The sequence below is a fragment of the Ascaphus truei genome, chromosome 3 (assembly GCF_040206685.1).
Source record: "Ascaphus truei isolate aAscTru1 chromosome 3, aAscTru1.hap1, whole genome shotgun sequence".
Taxonomy (NCBI): domain Eukaryota; kingdom Metazoa; phylum Chordata; class Amphibia; order Anura; family Ascaphidae; genus Ascaphus; species Ascaphus truei.
The window spans coordinates 269,220,691-269,239,822 of NC_134485.1; the positions used below are offsets into that span (position 1 = coordinate 269,220,691).

The 19,132-nt window shown below is 45.4% G+C and overlaps 1 protein-coding gene across 5 annotated transcripts in view; it reads left to right on the plus strand.

The window, feature by feature from the left end:
* The window catches only part of NALCN (sodium leak channel, non-selective), a 617,081-nt gene that overhangs the window by 294,511 nt on the left and 303,438 nt on the right, over nucleotides 1-19,132 (plus strand). For all 5 annotated transcript variants that reach the window (XM_075590764.1, XM_075590763.1, XM_075590765.1 and 2 more), the window contains 3 exons: nucleotides 5,905-6,036; nucleotides 14,438-14,605; nucleotides 16,879-17,070. In XM_075590764.1, coding sequence (XP_075446879.1) covers nucleotides 5,905-6,036; nucleotides 14,438-14,605; nucleotides 16,879-17,070 — 492 coding nt within the window. The remainder of the gene's footprint in view (nucleotides 1-5,904; nucleotides 6,037-14,437; nucleotides 14,606-16,878; nucleotides 17,071-19,132) is intronic.

A 19,132-nucleotide genomic window follows, 5' to 3' on the forward strand; every position in this document is an offset into this window, starting at 1 on the left:
TAGGTTTTCCAGGCATATAACTGATGGCTTTTATTTACCCTGTCACATTCCTCCCCTGTTAGTGTGTGGCTGGGGCTACGCACGGCTGAAGCCCGACCATCCACCCCTTCTCTAGAAAAGAAGTCGGCATTTGCGTTCTCTTTTCCCGGCCTATGCTGAATCTCAAATGAGAAGGGTTGGAGGGCCATATACCACCTAGTCAATCTAGCATTGGAATTCTTCATGCTATTTAACCATTTCAGTGGAGCATGATCCGTCACCAAAGTAAAATGGACTCCTGCCAGGTAATGCCTCAAAGCCTCGATTGCCCACTTTACTGCGAGGCACTCTTTCTCAATCACTGAGTATTTTTTTTCCCTTGGGAACAATTTCCTACTCAGGAAAAGGATAGGATGTTCAACTCCCTCAAACTGTTGTAACAACACTGCCCCTAGTCCTATCTCTGATGCATTGGTTTGCACTATAAAAGGGCTGTTGAAGTCTGGGCTTATAAGGATGGGACCGTCTGATAGACACCTTTTTATGTCCTCAAGGGCTCTCTGACAATCCCTTGACCACACCACTTGTGTAGGGGCACACTTTTTTGTGAGGTCCGTTAAAGGGGCTGCCACTTCCGAATAGTTGGGGATGAACCGCCGGTAGTACCCTGCTAAACCCAGCAGAGAGCGTACCTGCGTTTTTGTTTGGGGGGTCGGAACTTCTTTCAGGGCAGCTACCTTGTCGGCTAGTGGCCTTACTTTTCCACCTCCCACTGCATACCCTAAATATTTGGTTTCCGCTTTACCCAAGGCATATTTCTTAGGGTTGGCTGTGAGCCCTGCCTCTCTTAGAGATTTGAGGACCGCTTTCAGCCTATTTAGATGGGCCCGCCAGTGTTTACTATAAATGACAATGTCATCTAGGTAGGCTGCGGCATAAGTCCTATGGGCCTCAGTACCTTATCCATGAGTCTCTGAAATGTGGCTGGGGCTCCATGCAGTCCAAATGGCATTGTCACAAACTGGTATAAACCCATAGGAGTGGCAAAGGCTGTTTTGCATTTGGACTTTTCCTCTAAGGGTATTTGCCAGTATCCTTTTGTCAAGTCCAACGTGGATATATATTCTGCGTTACCAAGGGCGTCAATTAATTCGTCCACCCTTGGCATCGGATATGCGTCAAACTTGGATACCGCATTGACCTTTCGGAGGTCCACACAAAATCCTACCTTCCCATCGGGTTTAGGGACCATAATTACTGCATGATTCCTCAATCACTCCTAAGTGTAACATTTCTTGTACCTCCTTCTCTACCAGAGCCCTACGACTTTCAGGCAACCTATAAGGACGGGAACGTACTTTTACCCCAGGTGGTGTCTCGATTGCATGGGAAATTAAGTTAGTTTGTCCTGGTAAGTCAGAAAAAACATCCTGGAATTGTGTAATTATTGCTAACAAGTCCCCTTTTTGTTCAGAGGACAACTGTTTACCCATTGGGATTTTATCGTCACTCACGATGTTCTCCCGTGGAGGCTGAGGACCCAAGTCCGTTTCCTCCTCCACCGGGTGGATGAATAGAGACCGCTGCATCTTCCAGGGTTTCAGCAAGTTCACATGGTAAATTTGTTTACCCTTCCTGGACCCTGGTTGAGCGATTTTGTAATCCACATCACCCGTACGGCGGAGTACTTCGAATGGGCCCTGCCATTTGGCCAGGAGTTTACTCTCACAACTGGGTAACAATAACATCACCTGGTCTCCCAGGTGAAACACTCTCATGCGAGCATTCTGATTGTAATGTCTCTCCTGACTGTCCTGGGCTGATCTAAGATTCTCCCTGGCAAAATGGCCGACCACATCTAGGCGCTTCCTAATGTCTAATACATATTGCAGGGTATTCTTAGAAGGGGACTGCTGTTCCTCTCAGGACTCCTTTAGGAGGTCTAGGATACCCCGCGGTTGGCGGCCATAGAGCAATTCAAATGGAGAGAATCCCGTGGAGGCCTGGGGAACTTCCCGCACTGCAAACAGCAGAAAAGGGAGAAGTTCATCCCAGGCTCTATTTTCTGAGTCTACAAATTTCCTCAGCATCCCTTTTAGAGTTCGGTTAAATCTTTCCACCAATCCGTCAGTCTGTGGATGGTAGACCGATGTCCGAACAGACTTGACCTCTAGTAACTTTAAGACATCCTGCATCAGTTTAGCCATGAAATTTGTACCTTGGTCTGTCAACATAACCTGGGGAAATCCAACCCGTGAGAACAGTTCCAACAACTTGTTGGCTACTTGCTTCGCCGTTGCTGTTCTCAGGGGGAACGCCTCAGGATACCTTGTTGCATAGTCCACTATTACAAGGTTAAACCTGTGTCCTTTCGCAGAAGGTTCTAGGGGTCCTACCAAGTCTACCCCAATCCTCTCAAAGGGAACTGACACCAAGGGTTGAGGAACCAAAGGGGCTGGTTTTTATCCTTTTGGACTAGTTAGCTGGCACTCCGGACATGCTGCACATAGCTTAGCAATATCACTATGCATCCCTGGCCAATAGAATCGGGATGAAATACGGTCCAATGTTTTATCCCTGCCTAGGTGACCACCCCAAGGGACAGTATGGGCTAGAGTGAACACAGATTTAACAAACGCCTTGGGAACCAATATCTGTCTGGTGACCTCCCCTGTTTGTGTCTGCCTATTCACCCTATATAGGATATCCTCTGATAGCTCAAAATGGGGGAATACTATCACCCCCTGTGCATCTAAAATCTGTTCATCAATTTTCACCACCTTGTCATACTGTCTCGCAAGGACTGGGTCTTCCCTTTGCTTCTGGCGAAAGTCAGGGAGGTACAGGTCTGGTAAATCTCCAGGGCCCATATCCCCCTCCCTTTTGGCCATCCCCATCCATCACTTGTGACCTCTGACTACTAGAATGGTCACCTTGAGACCCAGATTTCTGCAACCAGTCCTGTTTGTCCAAGCGTCTTTGCTTCCGAGTCTTTTGAACCCGGTGTCTACTGGGAAAATGGTCTGCCAAGAAGGGGAACAGTTTGCCAGGGTTCTCCTGAGCCCCAGAAGGAGGTTCCTCGTGAAAGACTGGGGCCATTAGGTCTGCAAAAAAAGGCCAGTCCCGACCGAGCACAACGGGGGCAGGTAGCCAAGGAGCGACTCCTACTTTGAGGTAAGCCTCCTGACCTTTTACCTGTAGCCGGATTTTGGCCGTCGGATAAAGTTTTACATCGCCGTGTATACATTCTATGCTCCATGGGGAGTCAAAAGAACACACGTTGGGCGGTAACAGTTCCTGGAGGACCAGAGTTTTCCCAGAGCCCGAATCTACAAGGGCCTGGACGAGTTTTCCCCCAATCAGGGCTGGAAGTAGCCAGGGCTTGTAATTTTCCCCAGAAAAAGCCGTGGCGACGGTTCTGCTGAATGAACAATCCATCTGTGGACAGTCCACATACCGGTGGCCTTGTTCTCCGCAGGCAGAACATGGAGAGGGTTCCCTCGTAGGAGGGGGCTGTGGATAGCGCTCCGCTGGACCAGTTACTGGAGACCAGGCATCTGGTGGGTCCTGTGGGGCGAAGTCCTCGGAAGTTCCTCTCACTTTGCGACGAGCCGACATCCGGAAGGAGATGAGGGTCTGTGTGGGGACCAGCATTTTGACTCCGTCATTGCTGGAACGACTGCTCCTTCCTTTGGACTTGGCGGTTCCGTGACGGGCCGTAGGTTCCCCATTGATCCGACCTCCCTCTTTGGGCATCCGCAAGTGCCGGTGGAGTCGGGTCCAGGACACTCTCCTGCTGCTCAGCCCCAAGGAAGTTCTCCACGAGTCGGACCGCCAAAGCTAGGGTTTCAGCAGCGTGGCGTTTTACCCACGAGCGTGCGGGAGGGGGTATTACTTGTAGAAATTGTTCCAAAACCACCTGCTCAAGAATTGCCTCCTTAGTGCACTCCTCGGGTTGTATCCAGCGCGTACACAAGTCCAATAATTGCTGAGCGAGGACCCCGGGTCTCATCTTAGCGGTGTACTTCATGTTCCGGAACTGCTGCCGGTAGGTCTCTGGGGTCAAACCTAAGCGATCCAGTATGGCGGCTTTTACTTGGCGGTAGTCCATTGCCTGATCTGTAGGGAGCCCTGATATGAGGCCTGGGCTTCACCTATGAGGAGCGAGGCCAAAGCAGTTGCCCAGCGATCTGCAGCCCAGCCCTGAGCTTCGGCGACTCTTTCAAATGTTACTAAAAAAGCCTCTGGATCCTCATTCGGTGCCATTTTCCTCAGGAGTATCGGGGGTCTGCTGGCCAGTTCTGCACCGGCAGACCCTTGGACTTGGGTCAGCAGCTTGGCAATCCGCTCATCCTGTGCTGTCTGTAGTCTTTCATCTCTCTCCGCTTGCAGCCGGGCCTGCTCGCACAGAAACGCTTTCAACATTTCTTCCATTCTTGTGTGTGTGTGTGTGTGTGTGGCCCTTTAACTGCAGGAGCCTTTTGAAAAAAATCAAATCCCACTTCTGACACCATATGTTGCAGGGTACATGCAACTACACACGTGGGTTTCTTGACAAGGCTGTTTTATTTTGCCTTGAAAAATATACAGCACACAAAACAAAAATAGCCCTTTTTCAGCAACAAATGAAAATGGCTTTTCCTTCAGCAAACCAAACAAAACAGTTTCTCTTTAGCAGACAGTTTATATATATGCAGCTACCCTTTTTCTATGCAGGGGACAGACAGTTCACAGTTTCACTACTTTGCTACTCAGACCTTGTTTTCAGGAATCACTTTAGCAGCTTACTCCTCTCTCATCAACAGCAAACTCCATGTGTCTACAACCTGGGTTTTAACACACCTTGATTAGGCAGCTGGGATCCAACTAATTGTCCTGAGGTTCCCAGCTGAAATTTAACCTAGTCAGTGCTGCACTGCAGACTAGACATAGGTTTTCCAGGCATATAACTGGTGGCTTTTATTTACCCTGTCACAGTATGAAACAAGATTAGATAGATACATTTATCGCTGGTGCAAATTGAGGCAGATGCAAATATTTGTTTTGTGTTTTGGCGCCAATTGAACCATTTTGATACATGTCCCCCTTAATGTTAGATGCAACTCCTCTATAACTCCTAACACTTCCCAAATTGTCATGCAGACGCTCATGGAACAAAACTAGAGAAAAGTAAGTTGAAAGGATGATGCATTGCTAAGATGTACTGTACAAAGTGAAAACACTTCCTAGCGTCAATTGTGCCCAAAAATTGCTTTGATACATTTCTCCCTTTGTAGTAATGTCAATGTTTTCGCATTGGCAAAATGAGTTCAATTCCCCATAAAAGAGGAAAAATATCACTTTAACTCTCTTCTCTATTAAACCTGTCTCCCACTTACAAAAACAATTCAGTCTCGAAAGCAATGCTGATTGCAATTTGCATGAATATCACATTCCACTTGTGAAATTATTGCTGATTGCCACATCTCTAATACTGAGTAATATTAGATACTACATTTTTGACACAGGCATGAGGTGGCAAAATGAACATGTTTTGCACTTGAGTGCACTTCTTTAGTCAAAAGATAAAATGTCTAAAGCAGCCATCCTCCCTAACTAATACCCCCCTTTTTTAAATGTTACCAAGATAAATATTAGTGAAGTTATTTACTTTCTGTTTTTTGAAGGGGATTTAGCTGGTCATCCAAAAGGAAGCTGCAGCCAGTGACTTTGCAGCTTCATATTGGCCGAGAGTTGGCTGTCATTTTGTTTTCCCCGAAGGGACTTAAACTCAGTAACCAGTAAGTGTCATAAGAACCCGGGATCCTTGGGGCTAAAAATAATGCAGTTGTGCTCTGGTAAAAAAAAAATAGAAAGTAAAACATGAAATTCGATTGGTATTTGTTTGTGTCCTCACGTGTCCTTTGTATTTTTCTTTATGTGCAGAAAATGATGAGGTCCTCAATTTTTCACATGTTTATACTGAGCATGGTTGCCGTGGATGTCATTGTAGCTGCCAGCAACTACTACAAAGGAGAGAATTTTAAAAGACAATATGATGAGTTTTATCTCGCTGAGGTGAGTATACACATTGCTGTTTCAAGTTGGCATGTAGAAGCCATTCAATATGCTATAATTTATTCCCTTAAATTCTCTAAAAACACATTCTCAACGTGTTCAAATTCTTTTGTCTGACAATGAATAAAGGATGTCAACCAATAATCCGGAAGCTAGTTTCTTGAAAGAAAATGTCAGTGGTAATGAGCTGATGCTTGAGTGGAACCTCTGTCAGCAATCCATGATGGTTGCTAAGCTGCTTATTATCATCAAGAGTGCAACCGACAGGAACACTTACATAACATTTCTCAAACATTAAATGGCACATCTTGTAAGAACACCGTTACATGAAACATAATTAATGGAGTTGCTCATTTTGTTTAATTTTGTTTCCTAATTTCATTCAGAAGTTTGACCTCACAAAAGCACTTCATGGTTTACAGTTCTCATTGTGGCGTCTTAATTTTTTTGATACAAAGCTGATTTAGAGTAGTGTAACAAAATGATTTTGTCTCATAAAAGGTATTTATTAGCATAAGAAAGTACAGTAATTGTTGTGATAATGTTTCTGTGCCTTCACAGAAACCCTGCCCTTCTATTGCTTCAGCATGCTAAATCAGTGGTTTTAAACCTTTTTTGGTTAAAGAACATTATAATTATATTGTGAAATTCTGTAGAGCCCCAACCCTCTCTAATAACGAGTCTGAGATCAGATGCATTGTAAGGAACCCCAACCCTCTCTAATAGGGAGTCTGAGATCAGATGCACTGTAAGTATCCCCAACCCTCTATAAGGGGCCTATTCACAAAGCAGTGATAAAATCAGTGCATTTGCGTCATGACCTATGCACTAAGCGCCGGAAAAAAAATCGCCGGCCTGTTTAAATCGCCAGTTTTGACAGCATTGCTATCACGGTATGCAGAAAGCCATGAATACCTGTGATAGCAACATTTGCAAAACTGGAGAGTAGCCAGCAGCATGATGATCGTCTCTCTGAAAACTAGGAAATGGCGCGGTGTGTTAAAAAAAATGTTTTTTACAATTGTGCTCCAATCTCGTGAGACAACCAATTTCTCGAGAGGCCTATTTAAATGGTCTATTTATTGTAATCTTTCTTTGTGTTGTTGGGAGCGAGTGAGAGACAGACAGAGCTAGGCATTTGGAGGATTTGGGATTGCTAGAGTTGTGAATTTTGATAGGCTTGTCTTCTGTTATTTTGTTTTCTTTACAATTTTATTGTCTTGTGAGTTTGAACAGTTTTTGTTAGTGTGTCATTTATTTTATTTCTCTGTTATTTGTGAGTGTTTGAGGTATGGACAGGAGGAGTGGGACTAGGCATTGGAGTGCTTGTGGGAGTCTGGGGAGTGATGGCGGGATTACTGGTGGGGTGAGTGGTAGTGCTGAGGTGAGTGGTGTTTGGTTGAGTAGACGTGTAAGTGCACGTGGGAGTTAGAGGAGTGATGGTGGGGTGAGTGGTGGTGGTATTGGTTGGGAGAGTGGGAGGCTCCTGCAGTCTCAGTCTCAGGGGAGTCCAGTCAGCAGCAGCAGCAGCAGCAGCAGCAGAACTCAGTGGTTGCAGCTCGGCATCCACGTAAGAAGCGTATAGCGTATAGAAACTAAAATAAATATACGTTTCAACGATGAGGAGAACAATATCCTTGTGACTGGTATATTGGACCGTTATGAACGTATATCCATAATTGCTCAATGCAATTTATAGCTGGAATCTTAATGAAACAAAATGATATGTATGCGACAGCACACGCGTCTGCAGTACGCTCTCCTGCCTCATCATCTGTAGCTTCATTAGATTTTGGAATATTTTCTCCGGATTCATCTATTGCATAGTCTCCGCCACCAGTAATTGCACAGTCTCCGCCACCAGTAATTGCTCAGTCTCCACCACCAGTAATTGCACAGTCTCCGCCACCAGTAATTGCACAGTCTCCGCCACCAGTAATTGCACAGTCTCCGCCCAGTAATTGCTCAGTCTCCGCCACCAGTAATTGCTCAGTCTCCACCACCAGTAATTGAATCGTCTCCGCCATCAGTAATTGCACAGTCTCTGCCACCAGTAATTGCTCAGTCTCCACCACCAGTAATTGCACAGTCTCCGCCACCAGTAATTGCACAGTCTCCGCCACCAGTAATTGCACAGTCTCCGCCACCAGTAATTGCACAGTCTCCGCCACCAGTAATTGCTCAGTCTCCACCACCAGTAATTGCACAGTCTCCGCCACCAGTAATTGCACAGTCTCCGCCACCAGTAATTGAATCGTCTCTGCCACCAGTAATTGAATCGTCTCCGCCACCAGTAATTGCACAGTCTCCGCCACCAGTAATTGCACAGTCTCCGCCATCAGTAATTGCACAGTCTCCGCCACAAGTAATTGAATTGTCTCCGTCACCAGTAATTGCACAGTCTCCGCCACCAGTAATTGAATTGTCTCCGTCACCAGTAATTGCACAGTCTCCACCACCAGTAATTGCACAGTCTCCGCCACCAGTAATTGCACAGTCTCCGCCACCAGTAATTGCTCAGTCTCCACCACCAGTAATTGAATCGTCTCTGCCACCAGTAATTGCACAGTCTCCGCCATCAGTAATTGCACAGTCTCCGCCACCAGTAATTGCTCAGTCTCCACCACCAGTAATTGCACAGTCTCTGCCACCAGTAATTGCACAGTCTCCGCCACCAGTAATTGAATCGTCTCCGCCACCAGTAATTGAATCGTCTCCGCCACCAGTAATTGCACAGTCTCCGCCACCAGTAATTGCACAGTCTGCGCCATCAGTAATTGCACAGTCTCCGCCACCAGTAATTGAATTGTCTCCGTCACCAGTAATTGCATAGTCTCCGCCACCAGTAATTGAATTGTCTCCGTCACCAGTAATTGCACAGTCTCCACCACCAGTAATTGCACAGTCACCTGCAAAAAGCAAAAGATGTAGAGCACATAAGCGAAAACCCATGAGAAAATACTGGTGCCCTGTTTCCTCTACCTGGAAAAAGATGATTCAACCACACCTTATGAAGACAAGTGGAAATGTATCCGCTACACCCTTGGCACAGCCACCGGCAGGCATAATGCAAGTCTTTCGTTTAACCTTGGCACAGCCACCTGCAGGCATAATACCAGTGCCCACTTCACCCTTGGCACACCCACCTCCAGGAATAATGCCAGTGCCCACTGCACCCGAAACAGCAATTGTGCGGCCACGAATTGCCAATGTTCATGTCAGAGGTCAAAGACGTCCCCAAGGCGCACCAACAATCGCTTGCCCATTCACTAGATCTCAAAGGTTGCTGCTTGAAAATCAATAAAAAAATGTATTTCACTATTTTGGTTTGTGGTTCTTATTGGGTAATATATACACATCAAACATGCTTTCTTAGAAAACAAATATTTTTTTACACTTCTAAATTCTAGAACAAAAAATGCACACAATGCGCACCAGGGATTAAAATAATAACATTTATTAGTAAATATTTCACTGAGGGGATCCAACCCCACCTCAGTTATGAAAAGTCACACAGCTAGGTTCAGTTACAATGAACATGAACCTTAGGATATACATTAATTATTCTAAATCCATTGACAGCATAACACACAATAAAAAAAATCGAAGAGATAGTGTTAAATAAATAAAACAGAACGATTGATCCTGAATTAACTAAAATATAGTGAAACAACTATCTATGACTGTCAAGGGTAGACGGAGACTCACACTGAAGCCAAAGGCGCGTCCGTGGCAGACGTATAGAGATCCGGATCACGTCACCGCAGAGATGGAACCACCGCCTGGGCTTCTTGCAGGTGCCATCTCAGCCCGTCAGGAACACGCGCAGAATGACCTGTCGTGACCTCTACGCGTTTCGCACTACGTGCTTCGTCAGGAGGTCACGCACAGCGTCATCTTTTTATAACTGAGGTGGGGTTGGATCCCCTCAGTGAAATATTTACTAATAAATGTTATTATTTTAATCCCTGGTGCGCATTGTGTGCATTTTTTCTTCTTGTCTTCCAAGGTGCCCCCCTTTTTAGGGGATCACCTTGCTCCAGGAGCAGATCGGGGAGACGCTCCACACACATGCAGCAAGGGGACTTTTATTCCAACACTACATATACCTGCAGCACGAGCGCTGAATATTCTACATTATCCACTTCTAAATTCTGTCTGCAAACTATGTCCTTTCATACATATAAGTAAGAGGGAGTACATGTTCATCCAATTTTCAGTGGACAAATAAGTTCAGTAATGGATGTCAAAACGTTCGCCAAGTGTGTTTCGTACATCTGTTACTGAACAAATACAGTAACATTATATTCCATACAGTGTATGTAAGGGGGATAGCAAATAAAAGGATGGAGGGCACAAGTATGTACAAATACTAGCTACAAATATTGGGTATTGTGATAATTAATACTACCTACAAATCGTTTAAGTATATTAGTCAGGATAATTGACAATACAGGTTAAGGAGACATGAGAGAGTGTGTTACAGAACCAATGTAATGGCAATATGTGTAAATATTAGCACAGTGCTTGCCTGCTCCCGCGCCGCCAGAGGAAGTGCACCCAACACCCCCTGTGCAGTCAACTCACCCTCCCGGTCATTGGGTACAGGTTCCGGTCTTGGAACCGTCAGGGGTAGCACAGTGGATATCGTCTCTGGCACCAGTACACTGGGGACTCTGGTCACAAGATGCGGGGCCCATGGATTGCTCCACGTTGTACAGGTCAGGGCCGGCCACACCAGAGAGCATAAGGGCCCGGTCGTAGGCAGGAGAAGATACCTCTGGCAACAGACCACGTAGGCATCTGAGCGCGATGGTCAGGGCCCACAAGCCCACAATGTCGTCCGCGGCAGGGACAGCCGTAGGGGCCGCACCAGTTGGTGTGGAGCCCCGATCGTAGGGTTGATAAGAATTGGCGGGCCCAGGGCTGGCAGGCCGCATGAATAATACCCCGCAGTGTGGGCACCACGGAGTGGGGCTGGTGTCGCCCCCAGGAAACTAGCAATTCGGGCATACACAGCGCAGGTGACACTGGCTGTTCACCGTGACCACCATGTAGCCGTAGGTAGTAATTGGCAAGCTCTAGAGTAGACATTTTTTTCTTTCTTTAGCTGAGCTAGTGTAGACAGAGGTTGTGTAGCTCTGATCACTTGCTCAGCTCCGTGGAACTGAATTAGGCAGGCACTGGATAACTCCTTCCAGAGCAGAGACGGTCTCCGATTGGATCTTGGGTGTTGCCCCCCTCCCCTAGGTTGAATATAGGGCAGGGGCATAGAAGAACAGGGTGTGACCTGGCTACGACTGAGCCAGTCACAGTGATAGGCAGTACTTTGCTTGGCGTCGAATAGCTTGCAACTGAGTTTGCAGAAAATAGCTTGCAACTTGCTGCAAGCCCATGCAGTCCCATTTTTCTGGCGGGAACGCCATTTTGAGAACACAGTCCATGTGTTGGACTCCATTTTGAGGACAATAGCACTGTCCATGGGGGCAAAAGGTACACGGGGTCTATGGCGACGCCTCAGGGCCCCGTTCCTTGCACTGAATTTTTGCCATAAAGATGGTGAGTGTTACATGCTGCCTGGATTTCCTGTCAGGGTGCGCCCCAACCACTGTTCTGAGCTAGATGAAGGGTACATGCTACGTGAACAATTTCTCACAGGGTACGCCCCAACAAAAACAATTTCTAGGCAGCTAGAAGGGTATCCACTGTCCCTGGATATTTCCCACAGGGTATGCCCAAACAGTCTCTTTTTCTTCTTATGAAGGGTATCTACACTCCCTTGAACAATTCCCACAGGCTACATCCCAACATAATATCTTTGGTAAGGGTCTGGGTAACCCCCTCCCTGGTGTAGCCTCAGAGAGAAGTTCAACCTTCCTTAACTTGAAATGGGTGCCCATGGTCCCTGGTGAAGCATCAGGGGCCCGGCCCCTGCTTCTCCTGTGCTGCAGTGCTGCAATGTCCTGAAAGCCTGCCCTGTTCTGCATCTCAGCAGCACCTCCCCTCTGGGAGATCTTGCTAAAGCTACAGGTATCATGGTGTCATGGTGCTTGTTACCTGTGAGGGTTCAGGAGAGATGAGCATCCGCGATGGTAAGGGGAAACAGGACAGGCTTTTGGTGATCCTTCAGGCTCTTTTCATGGTGTCAGCGCCTCCAGTCATAGCAGTCTCCAGGTGTACTGGAGACAGTCCCCACATTGACAGTATTCAAACATACCCCTACCAATAGACTGTAGACTCAGGCAGGGGTTTATAAAATAGGATCCTTTATTGCATCCACTGCAGGTGTTGTTACAGCAAATACAGTTGGCAGCATAGGTTCCCAGGCCTCTGGATGGTGCCTGGCCTTCTCTGAATTGAGGCCTTGCAGTCTGGTAGATCTCCTATCCTCAACCCCCTAAGGGGCTGAGAGCACCTCTCCTCCCGGCTGGGAGGGACTCAGCTTCACTCCTCCTCAGACTAGACTCAGAACAAGACTCTCTATCATTTAGAATGACTCCTACTACAGAGGGGGAGGGCACAAGGTCTGCACCGATGGGCTGTACACAGACCCGGTTCACCTCCATCCCAGTCACTCAAAGAGGCTGCATGAGGGGGGGGGGGGGGGGTAAATCCCACAGGATAGCCTGCCACTGCCTGTAGTTACCAGGAATAACGTGACAGGAGGCAGAAAGTATAGCCTGGACCAGCCATGGCTACATACATATATATATCTTTTAACTTGGGAGGTTCTAGAAATGGACAGGACTCACAGCAGTTCCTTCCCCTCATACAGGAAGGGTTCACAGTTTTAGTGTTAGGACCTGCATTTTTGGTTTACCTTGACGTTGATATGCAGGCTTACGATGCTTTGGCCAAAGGGTTTAACTAAATAACCAAGTTATTACTATTATTATTCAAGTATTTATACTTTATACTCATTACCATATATGTTTTGTCAATTTGATGTAGCATTGGGCACCCGTGTCTTCTGTTGTACGTATACATTTGCAACGCTCAGTAACACTAATTTTGGCATAAATATATATTCATTATGTGGTGGATGTAGGAGTTTGAGCTATCCGGGAATGTGTGTTAATACATATATATATATACTAGAAATATAAAAGGCAAGCCACAAATATTGACCTCTAAGTAGCCAGAGTATTTCCATGCCTCATTGACTTTTGTGACAAGTAAATACAACAATATATAATGCAATAGAAATATGTTTTAATAAACTATGTTACATTTAATGTCACTTGTGCTGAAGTAGTCAACACAATGTTTATTATGACCCAGAGGTATATAAGGGGTTAAAGGTTCATTATCAATATGATCAAATAAAACAAATGCCAACAATATGTTTAACTGGTCAAAAAACACACCTGAAAGTATTTAAAAATAAAAACTTTGACTCTTTTTAAAATGTTAATTTGTTACTTTTAAACAGAGTGGACCTGGGGATGTGCGTACTGTATGTTTGGGAAGGTTATTGACCTCCCTATTAAAGAGGTAATAAGATGTATGTATGTTCGGTACCTTCCCTATAAAAGGGCAAAAGATAATTGGTACAGGATAAGGGGGAGACAAGGCAATAAAAGGGGTGTTGAGTCCCACCATTTACTTTAGATTATAATGTATACTATCATTTCCAGGAGAAATGTGTGAAAAGGATTTAAACATTCTTATGCTTGTCATTTTTTTCATTATGTATTTTTAAGGCATCTTTCACCCAGTTTTAGCCTATTAAATATATCATAGTAATTTGCTCAGATTCTTTGAACAGTACCATTAATTTCCCTAGACCAGAAGTTTGGGATTACAGTTTTTATACATTATTTTTCTTTTTGTGTACAAAAATGTATATGTACAGTAGTAGTGTAAATTATTTTTTTATAAAGCGCTTGCATGCATACAGTAGTCCTTATGAATTTTATGCAAAGGTTCAACTCAACAAAGACACATATCTTTTTTTCAACTTTTTTTCAACTTCATCTACTATGTAACTAACTAACTAACTAACTAACTAACTAACTAACTAACTAATCCCCAATTTTACACCACTTTGCCCTGACATAGTGTAATATATATGCCTCCATTTACGAGTCAGATATCCTTGGTTTCTTCATTCATGTGTCCAACGTCTTCTTTTTGTCCCCTTAAACTATATATCTACGGGACACACAGCTTTATCATGTTAATTCACCCGATTAAAATAATGTTCAGTTCTGTAGTAATACACCTTTGTGTAGTGATATTCATACTAGTATACATATAGATTCAATTTAGAACTATCTTCAATAAAAATGCACAATGACTGGAGGTCATTTTGAGTGAATCTGCTGTAATGTGTCTTCTGGCGCCAGGACGTGTATTATGGCAGTACAAGTGTTAATATGTGTCTCCTGTTTTTCCTTAGGTTGCCTTTACTTTGCTATTTGATTTGGAGGCTCTTTTGAAGATTTGGTGCTTGGGCTTTACAGGCTACATTAGTTCATCTCTTCATAAATTTGAACTCCTACTGGTAGTTGGAACGACTCTACACATTTACCCAGACCTTTACCATTCTCAATTCACCTACTTCCAGGTACTGTCAAATGCAACAATTTTAAAGTGCTACCTAAGCCTAGATTGTACTTTTGTTTCTTGCTCATTATGAGTTCATGAGGTTGAAGTGGACTCTGAAGCAGGAAAGTGGGAGCAAAACATAGCCGAATTGACCCTGCATCCAATTACCAGAGAATGATGAATCTATTCCATTGGGGCTGGTTGGAGAGATTAAGTTGAAGCTCTGAATCAGTTATGCACATTTTGTACACACAATCTCAGGAATTGTGCATGTAAAAAAAGAATACAAAGCAACATGCACACTTGAGCAGTGAAAGTAGACATTTGTAAAACATCTGCATTTAATTAACATACACTACAGGAGTGTTTTCCAAAGCAAATGCCTACATAACAATAATATGACCAGCAGAGTAAAATGTTTATTTTTTTTTAATCTATTTATATCAAGGATGTGCAACTGAATGCCTGGAGCACCACACTTGTCCCAGGATTTCCAAGCATTACACAGTGTTGTATTTTTATTTCTATAGCACCAACCATGTACGCAGTGCTTCCATGTTAATGAGAGACCTTTAAAACCTGGGCCACCAATGCTTTTTATCCTGGACATTGAGGTTTTCAATACTGTACTGTCCACAAATAATTTTGTGATTTTATCATTTGAAAACTAAACATAGTTGCCAGGCCAGTGAAATAATGGGAAGACACAAGGGGAGTTATTCATTAAACGGCAATAGTTTACACTGAAACTCCCATTGACGGTAATAGGAGTTCCCATGTGATAGTCTGCCTTTACTGTATGTGCAGTTGAATGTGTGTCCGGAGTTGGTAACAGCTCTGCTGATAATACAGTGTATCTGTATTTTTTAAACAAAAGTAGTTTTCTTTTTTTTTCAGTTACTGAAATGCCACTAGTTAGAGTAAAACGTCAGACAGTGGTCTTAAAGGGTTAGTGATGTAGTGAGTACAATTGTGGAGTTTGCTTTTTGCTTTTGCTGAGCAACACGTGTGGCTGCGGTTTACAATGCACACATTTCTGGGTGAGAACTCAAACGCTGAGCTACAGTAACAATAAACATTATTTGAGTGCCTATTCTAACAAAGTATGACAATGTACTAAGGGAATCTGACATTTGGTTGTGGCTGCCTCGCTGTGACCAAGTCTCCGCAGGGATTCGGCCACAGAAATAGCCTCCGCCGCGGCCGCTTTAACGCTGGACACTACCCCGCTGGCTGCTTTGCCAAGGTAAGTGAATTTAAGGGTCATTTAGTGGTTGGGTAGGGGGTTGAGAATAGGGGTTTTAAGGTAGGAGGTTAGTGGTTAGGTTAGGGGGTCAAGCTTTTTAGGGTAGGGTATTTGGGTAAGGAGTTTTAGGGTAAGGCGTTTTAGGGTAGAGTATTTGGGTAATGGGTTTTAGGGTAAGGAGTTTTAGGGTAAGGCGTTTTAGGGTAGAGTATTTGGGTAATGAGTTTTAGGGTAAGGAGTTTTAGGGTAAGGCGTTTTAGGGTAGAGTATTTGGGTAATGAGTTTTAGGGTAAGGAGTTTTAGGGTAGGGTATTTGGGTAATGGGTTTTAGGGTAAGGCGTTTTAGGGTAGGGTATTTGGGTAATGGGTTTTAGGGTAAGGAGTTTTAGGGTAGAGTATTTGGGTAATGAGTTTTAGGGTAAGGCGTTTTAGGGTAGGGTATTTGGGTAATGGGTTTTAGGGTAAGGAGTTTTAGGGTAAGGCATTTTAGGGTAGGGTATTTGGGTAAGGGGTTTTAGGGTAAGGAGTTTTAGGGTAAGGCGTTTTAGGGTAGGGTATTTGGGTAAGGGGTTTTAGGGTAAGGAGTTTTAGGGTAAGGCGTTTTAGGGTAGAGTATTTGGTTAATGGGTTTTAGGGTAAGGCATTTTAGGGTAAGGCGTTTTAGGGTAGAGTATTTGGGTAAGTGTTTTAGGGTAAGGAGTTTTAGGGTATGGAGTTAAGGTTTTTAGGGTAGGGGGTACCATTAGTATTAGGGGTTAAGATTAGGTGTTTTTGGGTAAGGTTAGGGACTTACCTTGGCAGCAAAGCGTGAGATGTCCTAGCAGCGAGGTAAGTGGCAGCGAAACGCCGACGGAGATTTGGACATGGCAAAATGGCAATGACCAAATATCCTAGACTGTGTTCTAAGGCATGAATATATTGTACAACAATGCACGCTCCCCATAATTCCCTTTTGTTGGAAAAACATGTAGAATTGTTCATATTACAAATGGTACACATTATTATTAGCATACATTTCTAACATAAAATGTATGTTCTTTTTACAGGTTCTAAGAGTTGTGCGACTGATCAAGATATCACCTGCCCTAGAAGATTTTGTTTATAAGATATTTGGCCCCGGTAAAAAGTTAGGAAGCCTGGTGGTATTCACTGCCAGCCTTTTAATTGTTATGTCAGCAATCAGTTTACAGATGTTCTGTTTTGTGGAAGAGTTGGACCGATTTACAACCTTTCCAAGGGTATGTATGATTTCATTTTTTATTTTGCCATAATGACTAAAAAACAGTAAAATGTTACGGGACAGTTCACATTCTTTAAATTTCTCTGTTAACTAATAGTTTTGTTTACATTGAAACAAATCAGAAATAATGAAAACAAACTACAAGACAAATTATGAATGATATACAATTCTGATTGTGAATGGTAATTATTTAATTTTCCTACACTTACAAAATCTTAAATCAGGCCTGCACAACTCGTAAAGCGAGAAGGGCCGAACTGCTCCAAGGAAAAAAAAATTGGGCTGCACGGGTAAAATCATCATCATCATCATCATCATCATCACCATCTCTCCTCCAGCACCTCTCATCATCATCATCCTCATATATCTCCCCCAGAACCCCTCACTATCAACCTTTGCGAGACTCCCCAGCTATCTCTCATACCCCTATCTCTCCCCCTCACCCACACACATAATACTCCCTCTCCACATCAAACACACAATACCTCCCTGCACACCACACACATCCCACCCCCCCTGCACCTCAGATCCTTCTCCCCCTGTGCACCTCACATCCTTTTCCCCCCATGCACCTCACATCCTTCTCCCCCTGTGCACCTCACATCCTTCTCCCCCCTGCACCTCACATCACTGTCCCCCCCTGCACCTCACATCACTCTCCCCCCTGAACCTCACATCACTCTCCCCCCCTGCACCTCACATCACTCTTCCCCCCTGCACCTCACATCACTCTCCCCCCTGCACCTCACATCACTGTCCCCCCCTGCACCTCACATCACTCTCCCCCCTGCACCTCACATCACTCTCCCCCCCTGCACCTCACATCACTCTCCCCCCCTGCACCTCACATCACTCTCCCCCCCTGCACCTCACATCACTCTCCCCCCCTGAACCTCACATCACTCTCCCCCCTGCACCTCACATCACTCTCCCCCCCTGCACCTCACATCACTCTCCCCCCCTGCACCTCACATCACTCTCCCCCCTGCACCTCACATCATTCTCCCCCCTTGCACCTCCAATCACCCCCCCGCACCTCCAATCACCCTCCCCTGCACCTCCAATGACCCCCCCTTCACCTCCAATGACCCCCCCTTCACCTCCAATGACCCCCCCCTGCACCTCCAATGACCCCCACCCTGCACCTCCAATGACACCCCCCTGCATCTCCAATGACCCCCCCTTCACCTCCAATCACCCCCCCCTTCAACTCCAATCACCCTCCCCTGCACCCCCAATGACCCCCCTGCACCTCCAATGACCCCCTGCACCTCCAATGACACCCTGCACCTCTAATGACCCCCCTTCACCTCCAATGACCCCCCTTCACCTCCAATGACCCCCCTGCACCTCTAATGACCCCCCTGCACCTCCAATGACCCCCCCTGCACCTCCAATGACCCCCCCCTGCACCTCCAATGACCCCCCCTGCACCTCCAATGACCCCCCCTTCACCTCCAATCACCCTCCCTGCACCTCCAATGACCCCCCCTGCACCTCCAATGACCCCCCCTGCACCTCCAATGACCCACCCCCCTTCACCTCCAATGACCCCCCCTTCACCTTCAATGACCCTCCCCTGCACCTCCAATGACCCTCCCCTGCACCTCCAATGACCCCCCTTCACCTCCAATGACCCCCCTTCACCTCCAATGACCCCCCCGCTGCACCTCCAATGACCCCCCTGCACTTCCAATGACCCCCTGCACCTTTTTTAAATGTATTTATTTATTAAACTGGCGCCCGGCCGGACTCATCACGGGCCACACAGAGAGGCCCGGGGGGGCCGCATGCAGCCCGCAGGCCGTATGTTGTGCAGGCCTGCCTTAAATGTAAAGTACAGTCAGGGCAACATTATAATTTCAGTATCTTAAAACTGACTACATGGATTTCATGAAAAAGTAGGTAAACCTTTTTTGCATTGAGCAAGCCAATTGTATAACGTAAACACAAGTCAAATATGTGCTTTGAACATAGTCCCTCTACTGTCCATTACATATGTTTACCAATTAGTCAGGGGTGTGCCTCTTTTCCTTATAGCATGACAAACAGTCTTTTAT